The sequence below is a fragment of the Ornithodoros turicata genome, chromosome 1 (assembly GCF_037126465.1).
Source record: "Ornithodoros turicata isolate Travis chromosome 1, ASM3712646v1, whole genome shotgun sequence".
Taxonomy (NCBI): domain Eukaryota; kingdom Metazoa; phylum Arthropoda; class Arachnida; order Ixodida; family Argasidae; genus Ornithodoros; species Ornithodoros turicata.
Window position 1 is genome coordinate 97,797,197 of NC_088201.1, and position 22,023 is coordinate 97,819,219.

General features: G+C 45.3%; 1 protein-coding gene and 1 long non-coding RNA gene across 2 annotated transcripts in view; one reads left to right on the top strand and one right to left on the bottom strand.

Annotated features, from left to right (window-relative positions):
* LOC135378490 (sulfhydryl oxidase 1-like) overlaps positions 1–22,023 on the top strand; it is a 157,867-nt gene that overhangs the window by 78,017 nt on the left and 57,827 nt on the right. The window contains exons 8-9 of the mRNA XM_064611544.1: positions 10,965–11,081; positions 13,070–13,208. Coding sequence (XP_064467614.1) covers positions 10,965–11,081; positions 13,070–13,208 — 256 coding nt within the window. The remainder of the gene's footprint in view (positions 1–10,964; positions 11,082–13,069; positions 13,209–22,023) is intronic.
* LOC135378495 (uncharacterized) lies at positions 291–1,586 on the bottom strand. Its single transcript, XR_010418419.1, has 3 exons — positions 1,341–1,586; positions 977–1,054; positions 291–348 (listed from the first exon to the last, which is right to left on the bottom strand). It is a non-coding gene; the product is annotated as an uncharacterized LOC135378495 (long non-coding RNA).

Here is a 22,023-nt window from a genome sequence, read left to right on the forward strand (position 1 = left end):
GTCCCATGTTTGCACTGACACTGCTCCAACGTTACAGCAACATCTGATCCCACAATGTTCCAACGTTAGTGCAATGCATGCCCACACATTGTTCCAATATAATGTGGCCAGCAGTGTTCCGACATTTGAGCAACATTCGCCCCTGTGCTGTCCCTACGCCTGTTCTAACGTTGTTCTGGCGTTACACCAACGTCTTCCCCGTGGCATTCTGACGTTGCAACGACATGTCTGCTTGAGCATAGCTAGTGTCATAGTATGCAGCAAGCAAATGAAATGTTGTGAATATAATGGTTTATTCACATATGAGGATGTTCATGCCTTCTGCGTGTTGCCTACTGATGTTCAGGCCTGAAAAAGACAAAAGATACAATTTTGTTCTTGCTCATGTGCAGTCAAATTTAAATATTTCAATGTGGACATCTTAGCTGATGATGATGATGATGATGATGATTGGAGTTTAATGGCGCATTGACAACAAAGATCATAATGCGCCACAAACTGAGGTATGATTGAGACAGTGGTGATGTTATGGTTATTTAAGAGTAAACATGATGACTAATAAAAGATGAGCGTATACGTGTAAAACATTACTCTGCGACTACAAAAGGCTAATAACGCCAACGTCTCTCAGGAAATCAAAGACGCTTGTAAAAGGGACGAGAGCCTCCTCACCAAGCAATGGACATCTTAGCACTCGCGGAGACATCACAGTGACTTCAATGTTCAATGGCGCCACATCAAAATAAGGGGACTGCAAATGGCAAACATACAAAGGCGGAGAGGACTTCTGTTGATTGATTCATTGATTTTTTTTTACGGCTCAAGAGAAATTGAAGCTATGCTGTGCCTTCAAAGCATTTATGAGCAAAGAAGTTATGTTCAAAAGTGCAACAATTACAGCTTACTGACAACGTTTATTTAACGTACCGGGAAGATACTAATTAAACGCAACTACATTTTTAATTAATCGACCTACTTGTTGAAAGGCACTCCAACCTTGCAGGAAGCCACGTCGTTCCGACGTCCATTTTGTCTTCTTTCTATGCGACTACGCCTGCATAAAAGTGAACAAACGCAAAAGATAAATTCGAAGAGATAATTATGAAAGAAAAGAAGCGTAAATATAGTGTGTACAGGCTGGACCTTTGCTCAACATCTGTCTTTCATTCATGTATCACACTCGGTGCTGAAATACAAATGACAACACTTGCCCCACGAACAAATTTGAAACTGCCAACAACGCTGAATAACAATTGGGAAGCACATCATGAATCAATGTTCTATTTGCATGCTCTACAAATGTAAATGTAAAGATGGACTCAAGTTCAACATGTACATACCTGCTGTTTCTACAAATCATTCCTAAACCGCACACGATGGACTTGCGAGCAGTGCCGGTAATCTCTGTCGTAACAACCTCCTATGTGTCCCAGCAGTGTGAGGAAGACCTGTGCTTAGCGACATCACAGACGTTATCTTACCAGCACAACTCGGTTCAATTCCAAACCAAGCCAAGAAAAAGCAAAATTAACTTCAACTGACGATTATAATCTGAGGAGAACGCGGAGAATGGCGTCCGGTTTGGCCGGCGGTCCCCTGCGGCTTCCCCGATCCCCTCTCCATGGTTACTAGAGGCGAGACCCTGATTCCGCCAAAGTGGGAGAAAAAGTAGCCCGAAATACCCAAATAGCCAAATAATATTTCGCGGTTGAAAAGGAGATTTATTGCTTTGTTCATGTGTAATTTTGTATTTAGTGCTTTACTGCTGCATACTGCCGTTTTTAAACTTTTGAAAATGTATATCTAGGGCCACCAAATCTGTGGAACATATCTGTGCAACCCTCTGTAAACCTCCGAATTTACCTGCAACCTGTTTTTGAGTGTGTCATGGAACATCCTGTTCCGGAGATCTGTCTTGCTCGGGGCAGATAAAAATAAGGTGTCCCGTTCACGCATAAGACACTTTACTGTATGAGAGAGGCCGCAACGGCAGAACATTCAAACGAATGTACAAGTCTACAAGTAAAGTTAACCACGGCAACAACGTTATGCCAGAGTAAACCTTGCTCTATTCTCAAATCAGCTGGCGAAATCAATTCTGCGATGTTACCGGAGAGTCCTCGATGCATTCTTTCCCCTTGTGAAAATGTGTCGTTGCTGGTCTTCTGGTAGGAAACTAGGAATTCGGAATCCTCTCTGTGCGTGGCAGAATGATAATGACCTGGAGGAAATGACTGTGACTCGTTTGTTGTTTTGTGAACATCTAAAGTGTCCCATAGGCTGAGAAGCACGTCAGGACAGGTACAGGCGAATCGGAAGTGGCATGTTGATCTCCATATGTTGTAGGCCGTTGACTACACTTGAACTTTGTTGAACTTTGTTTGAGTTTTCATCGGGGCACTGTTCGTGATCGACATTTAGTTTCACTCATAGAAATCACGCTAAAACAACTGTGAAAAACTCAGTTTTTTTTACGTGTAGTAAATCACCGCGATTTCGGTGTGTACACTTTGCATATGAAATCCTGAAGAAGAACTTGTGCAGAAACAACGTTGTTCATTCTACGTTTGGAACCGCTGTTTCAAGTGTATATTCTGACAATGTTGGATCGGTGACGACCGCCTGATATTGAAAAAAAAAGCGCCGGAGCTACATTGCAAAATTGCACTCCTGAACATTTCTCCGACCTTTTTTTTGTCTGTGAATTCCACATCGACGCAGGTATTTCGTATCCATATTCTGGAACATAGGTTGCATGTTACCTCTGCACCACTGCGAAAAGGGCACCGTGCTGGAGGACGTTGCTAATTTTATATAGACTCTCCAACGTTCCTGTGAAACACATATATCGGTACTGCTGTTTCGTACCCACATTCTGACAGCGTTGGACCAGTGGTGACCGCCCCACATTGCAAAAAAGGCACCGTACCAATGCCGGAACAACGTTACAAATTTGATGAAGACCCCTCAACGTTTCTCCAACATTGTTCCCATGCTGTGAATGCCATGTCGCCACAGTTATTTCGTACCCATATTTTGACAACGTTGGACCGGTAGCGGCTGCCCCACATTGCAAGGAAAACACCATAGCAATGCTGGAACAATGTTACATATTTGATGTAGACCTCTCAACGTTTGTCCGAGATTGGTCCAACGCTGTGAACGCCACATCGGTGCAGCTATTTCGTATTCATATTCTGACAACGTTGGCCCGGCGACGACTGCCCCACATTGGAGGAAAAGCACCACAGCAATGCTGGAACAATGTTACATATCTGATATAGACCCCTCAACGTTTGTCCGACATTGGTCCAATGCTGTGAACGCCACGTCGGTACAGCTATTTCGTATTCACATTCTGACAACGTTGGACCGGTGGCGACTGCCCCACATTGGAACAAAAGCACCATAGCAATGCTGGAACAATGTTACAAATTTGATGTAGACCCCTCAACGTTTCTCCGACATTGTTCCAATGCTGTGAACGCCAAGTCTATACAGGTATATCGTATCCATATTCTGACAGCGTTGGACCAGCAGCGACTGCCCCACATTCGAAGAAAAGCACCATAGCAATGCTGGAAGAATGCTAGAAATTTGATCTAGACCCCTCAACGTTTGTCCGACATTGGTCCAATGCTGTGAACGCCACGTCGGTACAGCTATGTCGTATCCATATTCTGACAACGTTGGATCAGTGGCGACTGCCCAACATTGGAAAGAAAACAGTGCACCAGTGCCGCATCAATGTTACAGATTTTATGGATAACTTCTAGCGTTTCACCGACATTTTTCCAGTGCTGGGAATTTCACGTTGGGATAACATCATAAGATGCCTATTCCTGCAACATTTCCAAAGTTTATATTCGTAATCAAATGTTGCATAAATATTGCGGCAATGGCTGTGAATTAACGTTGGTATTCCAATATGAATGGAACGTCGCAGCGACATTGCCAACATTGGCCAACGTAACCAATGTTGCACCAACATTATTCCTACACTTTGTGTTGCTTGGGGTTTCTTTATGTCCCATTAGCAACTGTGGCTCTGTGAACAGCAGGAGGAGGCAGCATGTTGATGTAAGCTGTTTTGTGTTATTCTGCCTTCCAACGCTGGCTCTCTAGAACTATGAACGAGATGGGTAGAAATGAGTCATCAATACAATGGACATTTTTCACGCTCGCGTTGCGTCTGTCCAGTCTCAGCCTTCTTTGCAAAGAGGGCGCAAGTATCGCGGCTGGCGCCATCTATTGTATGTGTAGGGAACCTTCTTCGGCACCGTCTGAGCATGTGAAAAAAGTTTCATTATGGTGGCATGCAGATAGCATGAGCCAATAGCAGTTGGAGCCTACCAGCCCCAGGCTAAACTTATGTTATGGTAAAAGTTCTGATATCCCACAGTGTGACCAATCAGAGGTTTGCTGTCAGATGGGCCAATGAGCAGACCACTTGCAGTTAGATGAACAACCAATAGCAGCTGGTGTCTACAGAGGGAGCTGAGGCTAGCAATAAGTGCAAGAGATGACCGGATAGAAATGTGAACCAACTGAGTAGAAGGTTCCAATAACCCTAGTTCCATAAGGTTCCATCTAGAGATGAGTGACCAACCAGTGGCTTGTAGTTCAATGGGCAGTTGGGCACTTGCAGTTAGACGGACCAATCAGAGTTGGAGCCTATGAGGAAGCTGTGATCAAATAGAACCAATAAGCAGCTGGGTGAGCAGTCAGATATGCAAACGAGCAGACCACTTCCAGTTAGATGAACATATAGCAGTTGATGTCTACCAAGGGAGCTGAGTGACCAATGAGCGCAAGAGATGACCGGGATCTCTCTGATGGAACTGAACCAACCCATGCTGTACGATGCTGCTGGACCAGGGGGCTGTAGTACCAAATAAAGGTTGAAATCAACAATTGTCGTGTGTCTTGTCTGAAGCCGCTGCCTGGTGGCTTAGGAGCGACAAATGCAGGCTAGCCAATCACTGTTCAGTATGCTTAGCGTGGACCAATCGGTGTGATGGACTGATCAACGCGAAGTGGGTGGAGCCAGTAAAGAGGTCAGTTTGGACGTATGAGATAAAGCCGCAGTGGAGCGCCGCTGCCTCGCTAGTGCAAGCTATGTTCACTAGGACTAGAACGAGGGCCAGGGTGCTGGTGAAGTCTGTGTCCAGCTGGCTTAGTCAGTGGGCTTAGAATGGGCTAATCGGTAGGGGCCAATCAGAGGGCTTAGAATGGACCAATAAGTGGAGCCGGTTAATTAGGGGCGGAGCTAAGCGATCAGCATGCACCAATCAGCATGAAGTGGGTGGAGCCAAGGTAATAGCATAAAGGGGTGGAGCTGTGGTCAACCAATCAACGATCAGTAGGCTTAGCATGGGCCAATCAACGTGAAGTGGGCAGAGCCAAGCCAACTCATTAGCATAAAGGAGCGGAGCTACGGTCAACTAATCAATGATCAGTAGGCTTAGCATGGGCCGACCAACGTGACGTGGGCGGAGCTAATGCCGACCAATCACATGGCTTCGGAATTGGCTTGTGTTGGTTTAGAACTGAATTGTGTTGTATCAGGACTGGATTTTGGCTTAGAATGGGATTAGAGTTAGATTAGAACAGGCTTCTCTTGGATTAGAGAAAACTCTTGGCTATAGGACACATTGCTATACTACTGCTAGTGCAAATTGGAACCTTCGTTGACTTCCTTACTGAAAAATCTGTAATGAACTCTCTAAATTCAAAGTGTTTAAGAATGCCCCTTTGCATAACAGTGAGAAGGTAATAAGTCTGCCATGCGTTATGGTTGCCCGACGACTGTTTCAGTATCAACAATGAGCACTCACAGGAACTGCACCTAACCATCGCTGTCAGGTATAGGGGACGGTGGGGCAAGATGAGACAGGAATTTGCAATTGAATGTGGAATTTTTATTTTTCGTGTTTTAGCAAAAACTAGCCATAGGCATATTGACAGAGGTCTTGAGCTTCTGATCTGTAAATCGGAATTAACGTAGCCGGTTATAAAATAAACACAGGACAAGAAATAAAAAAATGCAGATTGTTTCATCTTGCCCAAGCCCTCGGGGCAAGATGAGACATCGCGTGGGGTAACATTAGACACGCCGCGGTAATGAGCTTAACAAATTAGTTTTTGCAACTCAATCACCTACATAGCCCCCTTGAGCTCATCGCCCACACAATGCGCAATAAACCCACACAGAACCCGGTGCTACTTCCCTCCACCGTATTTGCAAACAAGGCACCGCCGGGCTGATGTTTCGCAGGTCGCTCGTGTTTGAGTGAGCTTCTGCTTTGCTGGAAATATCCTAGGTAATATGCAAAAAAAAAAAAGGGAATCTCTGAGGAGCAAGAACAAAGCTATATGATAGTTGACTTATGAGTTCCTAAATTACTTTAAATTTAAATTACATTAAGTTGTCGCGTCTTGCCCCGTGCATATAATAGGATGCAATATATTTTTCAGCTACACACCGGATAACCAAGAGTGCCCATATTTTGTATATCTAGATGAATGAATAAAGAACTAGGATATGTGCTTACATTTACAATATGCCTGCGACACGCTGCTGCACAGCTGACAACAAAAAGGACTACAGAAGATCGCGCGTTTTTTTTTGCGGGTCTTTAGATTCAAGGCAGAAGTAACCGATTTTTTATCTCTTCAACGCAAACTCCAATCCGGACAGTTGTGACGTGCAATAAAGCGGACATGCAGAACCACTTATGAGTTAAGTTTCAAGCGCATGGAGCAACACGTCTGTGAGACAGGCGGCGTCGAGCAAGAAATCTGCCCCGTGTCTCATCTTGCCTCACCTTACTCTATACGATGAGCAACCTCTACATGAAGGAAAACTTCCTTCACTCCTTCCTCGATATTCAGCGTGTAGATGAACACTTCTCGGCTGCCGACCTCATCTTGCAAAAATGCCTAGCACAGAGACTGAAGTGCGTACCTCGAGGTTGCAGATTTCCCCAGAGACCGAACCTGGACGATAATTCTTCATACGCGGACAGCATTTGTTCAAGGTAGGCAAACGGATCCGGGGGCGGCCGAAAATTCTTTCTACGGAACTTGTATGTACCACCTTGCTTCCGGGGCAGTTCCGTAGGCTGGTGGCGCAAGCCCTACACGGGTCGTCGATTGCGCTTACTCATACTGCACTAAATGCCCTCGTTTCAGTTACATCTTCCCCTACCATGCGGTAGTGATCCAATGCTTCACCGCCTCAGGTCGCAGTGTATTCATGTCGTTTTTCAGGTCTGTCTCTAGACTTTGTGACGACTTTGTGACGTTTTGCTGGTCTTGTCCACTCTCTCTAAAGTGTCGTTCTAAAACGCCGCATAACTTCCCGTTTCAAGTCAGTGAGACCGCCGCGGCTTTAAAGCGCACTTCCGCCGTTTAATTTTGATTGCTAGTAATTACTTCGAAGAGTTTAAAGAAAAGACAGTATCCCCTGAGGGCCCTCACAGCATCCGTTCTACAGGACCACTGTGTGCCGGTTACTGTTTTCGGTACTTAAATGGGCTGCTTTGCTGAGCAGTCGCCGGAACACGATGTGGTGAGGTGGCTCACGACCTTGTGTCTATGCGTGGATGCTGCTTGCTCGAGGAAATTTAAAAAAAAATACAGGACGGTGACGACCCGTGTAACGCGAAATTCACCATCAGCTGTGCATGTGATGAAACGAGGCCGTATGAAAATGTGTAGAAAAATTTATCGAAGCGTGATGAGTATTGACTTGTGGTCTTGTGGTCGCTGAAATGGTTGGCGACGAGAGTGGTGTCCTGAATGAGGGGGCTGTTCTGGAAAAGCAAATCTATGCATGAGTCATATCTAGTTGTGGGTTGGCGGATGTCGGTGCACGGCGGAAGGTCCAGTTGTTCGGACATATCAATTAGGAATGTGGTGTTCTTGGCCAGGGAAACGTTCACATTGAAGTTTCTGACGATGAGTAGTTTGGGCGTGCGGTAAGGCGCGAGTACATACACGACGAAGTCGCGGATGCGTTCCGGCGCGGCGCGAGGCGAGAAGTAGTACACAGCCACCAAGAGCCCTGTGGAAGCTGACGGCACAAATTTCTCCGATGCTGGCTCCAGGAAGGGCGACTTCAAGTGGTGTAGTCAGTACTCCGACACGTAGGTAAATGGCAGCTCCGGCCGCACTAAGTTTGAGCTCCCTGTCTCTCTCTCGGCGCTTGGCCTGCACGACGGCCACTTCTTCGGATGTTTTCATAGCATTGGGGACAGGAGCCCAGCACGAAGAGCGTGAATGGGTTCTAGCGTTTTCGAGGGCTTATCGTGTACGCTTCCGGCTGTATACTAAAACTCTGGTGATACAGCTTGAGACAAAAGTTTACGGAACACGGCATTGGCGTATTTCTTCATTGGAGTGGCCCCCGGCTAGCTATGAGGACCATATCGAATAAGAAACTGGTGACCGGCTATTTTGTTAATCTCACAGTACTTTGGTACTTTGGTTTGTATCTCACTTTCTATCGATAGGGACTGTAAACTGACTGGATTCTCCTCCTTACTCCCAGCGCTGAGCGCACATGCGATAAGAGACATGCGAATGCCGACGACGTTGATGTGATGTCGGTAAAGGCGCCACTAAGTCGCAAGGAACCCACGCAGCCAGATCATTCTTCTGTCGTGCTTGTGCCCTTGAAGACAGTCGTACCTTCCACTCATGGACGCAGCGTCATCGTAAGACTACACTGCCTTCCTTGATGCACACAACAGTTTGCGTCGATGACCTTAGGGCTTGTGTGAACACAATACTTTAGGCATTTTCGAAGTGGACGAAAGTTTATGCTGCATATGTGGTTTTGGCGAGAACCCAAAACTGTATCGTTTGTAGAAGAAACAGTGACAATTGCAGAGGTAGGGGCCCTCTTTTGGTGGGGGACCAGTGCATGCGCCCCGCTTGACTCTCGTCCCTTACAGGGAGACTTCGCAAGTATTCAAAAAAAAAAAAAAAAGGTGAGCATGATACCGAACACGAAGTGCTCCTTCGATACCGAATATATACAACATTCGCATTCATTTTGGGTGAGTAATTAATTCGTAAGTGCTGATAATAGCTAACCGAAACCGAAATGCGAATAGCAGAAGACGGAGCTCCATACTACGGTGGTTCGTCCAGAGGAGGACTCAGTGACGTCTCTCAGCATAGTCGTCTGCTTCCAGACCTGCATTCTTGCTCCGTTGTCAGATGCCGGATGATGTCAGCGCCCTCTAGCTCCACAGAGGCAATGCGCTCGCTTCGTAACTATTCGTTTGCGTAAAATCTGCGCAGTTTTGGACTGCGATATTTCGTACACATGTTGCTGACATCCCTAAATTTCGGATACACCACAACAGTTCTGGCGATTTTGTTGCAGAGTCCCACTTTAAATCCGGCACTGTTACCGTAATTCTGGCGTTCTAGGAGGTTCGCTTGACAGGTTTTATACAAAGTTGCGTAATTATTAGGTGTTACTGTAGCCCCCAAACCAAGTTTGCCTGGCTATTCAGCAATAAAGTATATTTTTGTATTCATCACTTATCGCACCCCATCAATGCGATCTGCCCCATCCCTGCACCCATAATTGTTCTTTTTTTGTCTCTCTAATTGAATCCGCCTTTTTGTCTTGCCACCATGCTATGCGCAATAGAGGTATTTGAATCGAACAAATATTTCAGGAGGAATTTAATTAAATACAGTTTCTCGTTATTTAATTATTTTTCAATTCCAGTCATGCGTTGTGACATCACGAAGGATTCCGAGTCCTGGTCGATGAGGTGACTTATTTTATATCCTGATCATTTCATATGAAATAACAATCTAATGAACCCAAATTAATTCCATTATCATACTGTGCGTTTTCCTGGAAGCCTTATTTTTAGGGCGTTCTTTTCTGTCCCTTTAGCCGAGCATAAGAAAACAAACACGTATCAAATACAGCTTGTGCATATTAAAACCAGCCATGCGGAGCCAAACGTATGTTTCTAAGATTGTAGGCTATTCACAGTTACGTTTTGCTTCTTGCAGGTATACTCATTCCAGAAACAAGAATTGTACCATTCCAAGCTGACTTGAAATAAATCGAGATCAGATGAGAAATGTGTTCTTTTTTTGCTCAGTGATACTTGGATGACTCCAAAAAAGTCACAACAAAGTCTCTATTAACTTTATGGTCGATATACCAACGTGATTCGCAACAGCATCAACAATACCCTATGATGAACACGTTATGGAAAATGCTGTGTTACGCTGTGGTATGTTAATCTACTGTTTAGCTCACACTGTGTACACATCCCTGCATATATATGTCTACGGTGAGCCATGCTGTGCTCTCGGACCATAATATGATGTGTTGCGACCCAGATGTGTATTCAGGGGAGTATGAGCCATGCCGTGTGCCCTTATGGTTACTCAGGTTGCAATAAATATATATATATAGAAAAAAAAAGGAATTGATGTACCGAAGATGGGAGCAAAGAAATGGGGGTGACGTTTCGAGCGAGGGCTCTTCTTCCATCTTCGGCTCTTCGCTCGAAACGTCACCCCCCATTTCTTTGATCCCCTCTTCGGTACACCAATTCCCCCATGAAGAAGACCGAGAGACAATTGTGAGAGACCCTTGTTACCAATTCCCCTCTTTTTTTTTCTCTCTCTGTGTATGCGTGCACGGCAGCCCTTTTGGTTTTTTTGGCAATAAATATGACAACATTTTCACTTTTAGTTGAAACTTTGGCCGGAATGAGACACCCCTACCGAAATGAGACACCTTTAACCGTAATTACATACCTTCTGGCGTAATGAGACACCTCCGACCGAACTGATACTTTTGGCCGTAGTGACATAATCGGGGATTAGAGCTAATTAAATATTTAAAGGGGATGACTGAACTTGGATTTTTAGCCGTAATGAGATAGAATCACGTCACATGATGTCATTATTCGCAGTACTATCCCGGAAGACCATCGGTTCGGCTTTCCTTAAGAAGGCTACAAAGCTACGTGTGGGAGGCGCAGCCTGGGACGCGAGGTCAAGATTTATCGGACTTTATTCGAAGATTGTCGGTAAGTACCAGCAAGAGGCTGGCTACTAACCCCAAATTCACTGCGAGAAATTTCACTTTTTACCGCACTTTAGTGGGCGAATAGCAATTAGTATGGATAGTTTATCAAATAATTTTCGCTGGCTGCAGTTGTCCTGATTTGTGTCGGAATTTTCGAATGTAATACTTCCGAAAACACGTAGGTGGAGTTAGCCTAATAGCAGTTTGGTGTGGAATAACGCTAATGCTCTTACTTAAAACAAGCCACGGTTCTTTATTACTTGTTAAAAATGAAACTTATTTATATATAAAAAAAGAACGCCAACGAAGTGTGTGTGTCTCACAGATTCGACTGCGCATCCTTGCATTCGCATTGTTAAACTTGTGCGTATTCCCTTTCGTGCGGTGTAAATTCTTCCAGGTAAATTATTGTGTCTCAAGACATTACTTTTATCATAAACAATGGCCGCGCTCTACTCTTGTATCAGCTCCAACCGTTTATGTTAAATCTAATATTACGCATTACCCGAGAACGCCGGACGTCGAATGTGCTACAGAAAATAGAGTTTTAATAGCAGTGTACGCTATCGCCTCGCGTACGCAAAGTAAAAGACTTCTGGCTCTGCGCACGCGTTGTGCGCGAAGTCAAGTTGTTCGCGTGCAGGCTATCCACACCCTACCCAACAAACTCTCCAAGGCGAAAAGGACAGACTTGGCACCTAAAACGTCGAACTGCGTCTACCTCGTAACACATTGCAACTGAAAGCCCACGGGAAAAGTGAGACAACGCAAATAGCAACGTTGGTCGTGTAGAATAATGAATTATAAGTGAAGAGAGGGTTTTAAGGCTCTAAAAACACGCGTGTTAGGCGCCTAAAAGGCACTAATAGAGGCTCAAAAAGACACGCATTTTCTCGGACCAGGCACGACCAATATTGTGCTACCGGCACTACAAGCGATGTCGCAGGCATTGGTTGCTTTACGGTAATATACCATTCTATCGCGTGCACCTCGATGAAACGTATGCTTCTATTATAAATTCTGATGTCACTCTTCAGCTGAACCCCACTTAAAAGCCCAGTGCGAGGGGACAACGAAAGGGACAAAGGACGAAAGAAACACAGCACTGTACTGCCAACCAAAGGCTTTTATTTGTGAAGAATCTCCCCTTAGAATACAAAAATACCCTCCCCAAAATACCCTCCTCTTCACAGATAAGTTTTTCGTTTGCAGTACAGTGCTGTGTTTGTCTCGCCCTTTCTCCCTTTCGGTGTCCCCTCGGACTGAGGGTTTTTATCGCTTTTAGTATGGATCACCAACCCGCCCGGATTTTAACTTTATTTCCGTAACTGTAATTTGATTACTTTTCCGAGTAACTTGTACTCTGACAAAAAATTACTTATTCAATCGAACTTCCACGCGAGTGTTAGGTCGTGGAGTGGAATGTACCGACTGCGTGCCCTCGCAGTGGTGAGATAGCAAGACCAACAACGATAAACCGTTTGTCACGAATGAAAAGTTGTGATCCAATATCTTATCACGAATTTTATAACTTTTGACAGAAAGGGAGTAAGGCATGATAATGTTTTTTGGTGCACTACCCTCGTTCCCAATGGCCATGTTGTCCAAGTGTGGTGCAGTGGTGCAGATAGGCTTCCTGTTTGTCTTTACCTGTGATACTTAGCCAACTGAGCGTCGTCGAAAACGCAACGATTTTGTGAAGTAATCTAATGTGTCGCTAGTTTCGATAACAATAAATTAGAACAAATCGAATGTACCTGTATAATCCTTTATATGTTCGGCCATGGTGTTTTATCGACACTGACATTTGCGAATGTCATACTGTTTCTTCGTGTAGCTCGATGCAGTACAAACGAATCACATTCAGCTGTCATTCGCTTGAAATGCCATTCAGTTTGCCGTGTGGCACGGTTATTAGTCAGCTTAATTAGCCACAGTCAGCTTGAACTCCATGCAATCCTTTTCCGTTACATGCGCGTCTTTGCACAGATTAAAGGTGAAGGACTCCCGCCTCTGCGAGAATACGTCGGATGTCTAGGAAGCCAACCTCAGTACCGTGGCTTCCCATGCTCCCTCTGGATGCTCTTCCACACTCTCACTGTGCGTTCCTACGCAGGATACAGAGAAGGTAACAGCCTAGTCACATTGTCAAATGGCTCGATCTTCCGGTATCGTGTCAAGAGACGAAACTATTTTTGAGATGAACACTGTACATCAGAGCGAATCATAGTGTTGGAGAATGCAGGGACGCAGCCCCTGAACCATAACAATTCAGCCTTGAATACTCAACGCCGCAAGGAAGCAAGTCATTCGTGAACCAGTAAATCTATAATTTTCTTTTACTGGCTTCTATGGGTGTGACCAAAAGTCATCGGCGCACAGACACTACATTCAACCCCAAAAGTTAAAAAGAAATTCATTCCTAAATATGGTCCGGGAACATTCATGATATTGCTAGGAAAAAAGCGAACCGACACTACAACGTTCGACACCCACGTTCCTAAATTTCGCTATCATGCAAGATAAACGTTTGCAATCTTTCTGATTAGAAGACAACCGCACGTCGGTTCTCGTTACGAGTATTCGTTCGAAGAAAAAAAAAGGAACGAAAGCAGAACACTATGTTTTGCGCAGCGGAAGTTTAATTAGGGTAACGTGGTGCAAAACAAAGTTTTATTTTTTGTATTTCGAGAAAAAAAAATCTGGCCGTAGACACGTTCCCAGGGGTCTAGAGCTTCTGACCTGCAAATTCAGAACGAACGCAGCCGTTCTAACATAAACCCAGAACAATAAATTCAAAAATTCAGATTGTCTCATCTTGCTCCAACCCTCCGGGGCTAGACGGGACATCGCCTGGAGCCAGATGAGACACGCCGTGGTAATGAACTATACAAATTAGTTTTAGCAATCCAAGCGCACAAAGTGAAGCCCATGGGCCCCTATACAACCCCCCTGAGCCCACCGCACACATGATGTGCAATAAAACCACACAGAACCCGGTGCTATTTTCTTCCATTGTCCTTTGCAAAGGAGGCGCCACCCGTGTGATGTGTTTCTGGTCGCTCGCTTTTGTGTGCGATTCTGCTTTGCTGGAAATATCCAAGGAAACAGGAAAGTTTGCTAGAAAATGCTAGGCAATATGCGAAAAAAAAAGAAATCTATGGGGAACAAGCATAAAACGACTTATTAGTTGACATATCCGTTTCTAAACCACATTAAACTTAAATTGTATTATATTAAGATTACGTTAAATTGTCGCGTCTTGCCCCGTGCGTATAATCGGATGCAACTGCTGATGATGATGACGATTCGGGTTTTTATGGTGCACGGAGCACTAAGGTAATAGTGCGCCAAACATGTGGATAATCGGATGCATTACTTTTTCTGTTCATCACCGGGTAAGCAAGAGTGCCCATATTTTGTTGTTATCTAGATAAATGAATAAAGAAACAGGATGTGAACTTACATTGAAAAAATACCTGGGAAACGCTGCTGTACAGATGACAAGAAAAAAAGTGCATTTTTGGCGGGTCTGGAGTGCAGAAAGTCGAGAGTGAGTTGGAGGGCTACAGGTGCGGGAGTGTCACGCTTGAGCTGAAGACGGGGGTGGAGGGGCAGGTTCACAACAGGCAAAGGTCCACATTACTGGTGCATAATGAGGGAGGAAGATGATCCTTCAGGCGGCGACGGCCTTGCCGAAAGGGGAATCAGGGCAGTCGTCGTGAGGGTAACGGCTGAGATAGCGACTATACACGCGAAGGGGTATCCGCATCCCGCAGAAGGGGAACAGGCGTCTCGTGTGCTTCAGCAAGAGTAGAACAAGTCTCTGATGTTCGTGGTACTCCCAGACAAATGCAGAGGTCGCGGGCTTAAGTAATCGCACTCCTTGGTTTAGCTGAGGGCATGCAAGACAGAAAAGCTGTAACGCAGATTACGCTGATTACGCTGCGTCGCGTCCCCAACACGTGGGCCTGGTGGACGCGATGAAGATCAGAGCAGAACGGGCCTCAGGATGCACGAGCGATATGTCTATCAACGTGACCTGTGGCGATCGCGTTTGTAGAACCATCTTCACATGGCGGGATCACGTCAGGTCGCTATCAAGTATGAGACCTATGTATCAGCTCTGGTTTGTCTACATTGGAAGTCCATTATGGCTTGAAGCTTATGAGTTCTAGCTTTATGCCACCAGCTCCGAGCGTAAATTTCAAAAATTCAACGGAGCTTTTTTCCGAACTCAAATTTTTGGAACCGTTGTGTGAGCTTCGCTTCGCTGAAAGCCTCTAGAATTTTTCGGAGCCTTTCTAGCATCTTGTTCCGGTCCATTGACTGTCTGACTGTTTAGCTTTCTCTAGTCTGCGACAAGTCTGCATTCTCCATTTTTCTTCTTTACCAGGAGTTCGGGGCTTACATAGGGTGAAGTGGTGTCGGAGTCTATGACGCGTGTCTTCCAGTCCTGAACATTGGAAGAAATTTCCCATTCTGATATTTCCTTTCGTGCTGCCCTATGGGGAAGACTCACGACGAGACTGCATCCGGGATCTTCCTTGATGCCCATCGATACCACTGTTGTGCAGCCAGGTTCCCCGAGTCCAACGGCGAGCCAGTCCCAGTATTTGTTGAAAAGGTCTAATAGATGTTCTACATCCGATGCTGCACGCATGCATCCGGTGCTGATATATCAGTATCACCTGCGGCTGTGATATAAATCATTTCTTTAGGCATGTTTCAGAGTGCAACCGTCCTTTCTCTGTGATGTCTTCTCCTATGAAGTTGACTTCTTCGACCCTTCGTAGGCGCTGTCCGCTCTTGTATAGAAAAGGTCCTCCTCGTCGCAGTTTAGCAAGCAAACATGAAGTACGCATTTCTTTACACAGAGGAGATTGTTCGGTCCCCACTCTTTGAAGTAAAACACATCGATTGTTTTTCCTTCAGTGTTCTCCGGTTCTACCCATACCACGGTGTTGTTTGGCACGACGGTGTCCTTCCTCACTGCGATTCCATACTTGGAAGCTCGACAATGTTGATGTTACGAAGGTGTTCCTCGTCTCTGTAACCCAGCATGAAGTTCTGACCGACCTTGCAATAAGTGAGGAAGCTCTGTCCAGGTTCGCAGAGTTCGAACGGCTGCACAGAGTCTTGCACAATCAACTGTGTCTCGACATTGTGTGCGGTCACACCATCAATCGGTAATGGAACTATGAAACGAATTTCGCGAATCCGCCTTTTTGTGATGTGGCGCCCTCTGGAATGTTGTCTGCTTCGGGGCAGTTGGCTGACAACAAATCCACGTGGGGAAGGGCGCCCTTTGTGGGTACGCCGTCAAACCAAAAGTCAAAGCCGGGTTTTTGCCGGCCGCTTTCACGTCGTGTCGAGTTCTCACTGTTCCAACCACCCTGTTAGAAATATATCTATTTGCCTAGCTGCATCATATTTCATATCGCTTCATACGGACCTGCAGCATCATCCAGGAGCCCGAAGTGCCCTTCTTATTTGGAAAACTTAGCTGGACTGGTGACGCCAGGGTGAAACCAAAAGTAGAGCATGTGTGGGGTGATTTGCATAAATCTACGCACTGCATTCGTCAAGGGCACCATGGGTGGGGTTTTAAAGAAGAAGGATATATCCGGAATGTGCTTTACAACACGAACACGAACAGTGGTCCAAAGCACGTAACACTAGTGCGTGGTGTGTTCCCGCCGTCGATGCGGAAAGGTGTGTACACCGTTTCGGCGTGGTACGAAGATGACGGCACTGTTACTGCAGCACACTGTCAGTGCGTAGCAGGGTAAGTAGACACATATTTGTTCAACGCATATTGTAGGGCAATCAAACGAAACGTTTGCAAGCAATATCTGAACGGTTGTTCTTGTTGACAAGTAGTTTGACTTGCTAGCTCACCTTCTGTGTTTGTGTATGAAGTGAAGTTACATCACAGCAATAATGACCCAATGTTTCTGAACTGTACTTCGCTTATCAACTTTATTTCCTGAACTCTGAGTGGGTAACGCATAACCCGTGCCAAGTTTTAATGAAAGCAATGACTCTGTTTGCAGGCTCAGCCAAACTTGTGAACAGGTTGCTGCCCTATTCTTCCACGTGACGGACAGCACACACCCTGCAGCTTCCTGCACAGACGTGCGCTTTGCATGGATTATGCCATCAGAAGGTACGTTCCTGAATGGGAAATGCTATTGTCAAGCATTGCAGTGGGTGATTCCATTAGAAAGTTGCTCCAAGGCTTAATATTTTCTGCATATTTACAGCAAAGAAACCAGTTCCTGTCACGACACTGCAAGACATCACATTCAGGAAATACCTCATCAACAAGGTCACGAGGGTGAAGACAAAACAACGGCTTTTTGACCCATGTGCGATGTCTCCTGATCATGACAGAGACGCAAAACAGATCCAGATCTGATGGTCCTGAGGTACCTTCCTGGGAAGTCAACCAAGCCCGCAAGAGCAGCCGAACCACAAATCACAATAGGAAATAAGGAAGATCTCTGGGGACCACTTGCCTACCAAGAAGTGGACAAATATATCACTGATCTCCCTCGCTTGACAGCTGAAGCGGGAGCACAACTGTGTGAAAATACAAAAGGGCAAGCGAGCAATTTTACATGGTACCGTGGAAGGACTGGCCGCGTCACGGCAGCATTTTTTTCCAAAGTAGTTCGCTGTGTAAAACCCGAGTATCTCGTGAAGCAGGTACTTTACCCAAAAGGAGGTGCCTATTCAGAGGCTATTGCGTCTGGGAGGCAGCATGAGGCGGATGCAGTCGCTGACTATGTGTATCTCATGAAACTGTTTGACAGGCCCGGTGTTGTGAGTGAGACAGGGCTTATTGTGCATCCCGAGTACCCCTTCATCGCAGCATCACCAGACCAGTTGGTGAAAGAAGGTGAGAGCGAAGGACTCTTTAAAGTGAAGCGCCCGCTGTCCAAGGAAGGTATACAAGTAGAAGAAGCATGCAAAGACAAGCGGTTCTGCTGCAGTATCATCGACAGGGATGATACATCATGCGTATTTCTACCAAGTGCAGGGACAAATGGGGGTAGCAGGAAAAAGTTGGTGCGACTTTGTGAATTGGACGAAGGATGAAGATGGAAATGGGTCCACGAACATTCAGAGGATTGAGTTTGACGAAATGTTTTGCAACAGAAATCTTGCCGGGTATCCTTCACTTTGTGAGGCACGAATGGTCCCGGAAATCCTGACAAAGAGGATACAGAGGTCTCGAAAATTGTACATAACAGGCAGTTACGTGCCTTTTGCCAGATTCAAGAACAGCACTAGCAAGAAAAATGGCCAGCTTCAGTGAGGTGACTATACCGAAAGAGCAACACTTTCCGACTGTGACTGTGTACACTGTGCAACGTTCCTCCTTGGACAGGAACTCCTGGTGCTTTGGGCAGAGGCCAGTGGAAAATAAACACTGCCAAAATTCTAACAGTAACCAGACCAGTATTGACAACGTAGAATTTTTTTAAAAAATGGGGGAGTGCATAAGGGCGTGCACTATATCAGTTCTTAATGGGGGGATTCCTCCAATTTGACAGGTAACAACAAACGTGAAACACGTGTTCCCTAATGTCCACCATATTGAATGGGAACGGCTTAGCCAGTATATGGAATTCCTTCACTCTACGTATCACACGTTCCACGTGAACTCGGGCACTCGCTACGCTCCGTGTCTTGGTACGCTAGCTGGGTTCATTTGTGCTTCCCCTGGATTTCTCATTGGAGGCATGTATACTGTTACTCCGGCGGGAAGTCCTTGAAACCTAAACCCTTTATCAACCATTAGTGCATCACCTGGCACAAGTGTGTCTAGCAAACCTGACTTTTCTATGATATGTCCATCAGAAGCAGACCCTCCCCACAGTCTGGAAACAAAGCTGAGATATCCGTCTGAGGTAGAGCCAATTACAGCCTTGTAAGTGTTATAGCTCTTGTACGACGAAAATGTTTGACGTTAGGCACATATTGATGACGGCCTTTGAATGCGTACTTCTGTTACATCTAGGACAAGTCTTGTGTTTTTATAAGGGTGGAAGGCTGCAGGTAGGGGAAGAGCAATTTCTTCGAGTGATGGAAATGTTATCAGTTTTTTAAGCTCTATGTGTAGAATGTTTATCCAGGTGGAGAAAGCCTTACTGAAATGGCCTTGTGATATGTTGAAGTTTCTGGAAACTTCCTTTCCAGGCATACCCGTCCTTAGTCGTACTAACACCATGAACAGCTCATCTTCCAGAGAACACTTTCAACTTTCTGTCCTCGTGCTGTCTTCTATCACAACCCCAGTACTGCATCTGGCTCGCCATTTGTTCAAGGAACTTTAGGAGTGCTCTGAAGACGTTGTAGCTCGGAAGGCCAGTGTAATACATGGCTTCCTCCCTACTGTACTTGATAGTATCCACAGAAAGCAGTTGTGATCTTGTATTTTGCAGTTCGTCTTTCAGCTTAGAGTTTTCCTTTTCAAGTTGAATGATTCTGGCGTGCAGGAGTGCTAGCGTCTGTGCTAAGGTTGTTAGGGGCTGATCTGCATTTGGCATGGCTGCAAATGAAACCATGAAATATTACAGTGGATGATGTGCACCACACCACATGACAGATATTGTCAAATATTGAAACACTGCCTCATTGCATTCGGCATAACCTCAACAGCAATGGACACCTCGGTAATGTTGTGTACTTACACCCATTTTATACGACGACCTACTACAATAGGGAAGCAAACATCAGTTTTCTCACTGTGGATGTAAACCAGTACTTCCCACTAATGTCATGAATTTTGTCAAAATGTTTATTCTGAAGGAAGAATCATGTACCGTCAGTGTAGCCTGAGACTCTTATGGAACTTAAGCAGGAGCTGTCTGTGGAAATGTGACCAGCCAACATGAAACCTACCAAAAGAGGAAAGAGGGCAGGGAGCAGACAGCTACGTTGAACCAGATGACGTTCCATTCTGATTTACACAGCACACATCACGAAGGAAATCTACACGTAGCTGTTGTTCATGCATACAGTGTGTCATGCATAAGTATAGAAGATACATTTCGTAAGCAGTATGATCAAAGGAAAACTGATCTTTCCCGGAAGCCTTCGATGAGAAAGATTTGGGTCTCACTATAGAGCGTTTGTTACTCAAGCATTGCGGAAAGGACAACATATCCCCTTTAATCCCTCTGTTTCTGAAAAAAAAGCTACTATACTTATGCTGGACACCCTGTATACAATCCAACCAATTTATCCAAGTATCATTTATCTGGATCCCCCATTATCCTGCCAAAAAACCTAGGAATGAACTCATATATTCTTCATACTTGGGAGCTTCATTTATCTGGACAGTTTTGAGCTGAATGGAGACTTCTGGGTAATCCTGAGTCATAAACAAAAGGTCAGCTTGTATTACCATCTGAAGCACTTCCGTCACAAGGCATCTTGTCGTAAAGAGCGGTGCATGGTGACAGTTTCTCTTCCTGATCACGGCTGATTGCTGGGCTGACGTCCGCTGTGTATTCTGTACACAACGGTATACAGTACCATATGTCAAATGTTGAATTCCCTGTAATAACATGCAACAGTAGTTTTTAGTAACATGCATGCTAACACGGCCCTTTAGTAGTCCTTGCACCATAACTTGTTTTCTTCCTTTGTTGGTGTGTGGGGGATGGCTGAACAATTTGAACATACCTGGGAAAATTACTTCTAAACTGTAATTAAATTACATTACTCATTACTGCAACTGAAATGTAACGAAATTACATTACAATTACTTGGAAAAAGTATTACAAAGTCATGACTGCGAGCTTAATCGTAACGATATTGAGGGTGTGGAAATTCATTGTTAGACAACACTACGTTGCAAAAACATGACATATTTTATTCTGTGCCGATTGCGTGCGTCACCGTTCATAGTGGGCGTTGGCATTCTTTTAACTCGCCAGACGGCAATTCTTTTTGCCAAGTGCCAACACAGAACACATACTCGATTCTTTTTGTAGAGAGTAATGAGCAATGTCATTAAAACTAGTGCCCAAATGTAATTAAATTACATTACAAATTACATAATGTCAAAAGTAATGCATTACATTACAAATTACCAGAAAAAGTATTTTATTACTGTAATTTCATTACAGTAATGACATTACTACCCAGGTATGAATTTGAATTACGTGTACCCTCTGCAGTCGCTTTATCCATGAGACTTTCTGTGTCTGTGATGACAGCAGGCATTTCACTAGTAACTCCACTCGGCAGCAGTTCCTGGCTGGTGCTGCTTGCTCCGCTCGTATCTGCCATGTATCGTAGGCAGTGCTCCCCTGTTTCTGCTGCTTTCACAGGAGCAGGTTGCATATTGTTGAATAGAGTGGGTACGAAGTCTGGGTGCCGCTCGTCAAGTGACGGTCGTCCTACAGTAGTTATGAGCAGAAGTCAATCATTATCGGCGATACATTTGCGGAGCTGTGTGTGCTTACCAGAAATGAAATGGGCGCTGCACAACCGAGAGTTTTTCTGCGGCTCCCACGGGTTGCCGTCGGGCATTATACGCCCAACCGCTCGAATCCAAGACCTACGTGACCTGGCGTAGACCTGCCGTAGACCTGGCAGCATTTCGATTTTTCGAAGGAGATCGAAAGGAGCCCATCGGCTGCAGCAACCCACTAACGCAATAATGAGGGCACCCAACACTTCACAACCATACCGCCACACTCACAGCTCACAGCAGCAAAAACAACATGGCGGAGGGCGCAAGTCACACTAGTTTGTTTTCCGCCAAAGAGGTGCTCCAGGAGAACCGCGCATGCGCGTCCGCTCCCGTGAAAAAGGCGGATTAGGAGTACTGTGCTGGAAACGGTTTTCATGATCCCTCACTCTCATACACTGAGAATCTTTTCACCGTATTCAGTGCACCGGGGGCGCAGTTACCACGCAAA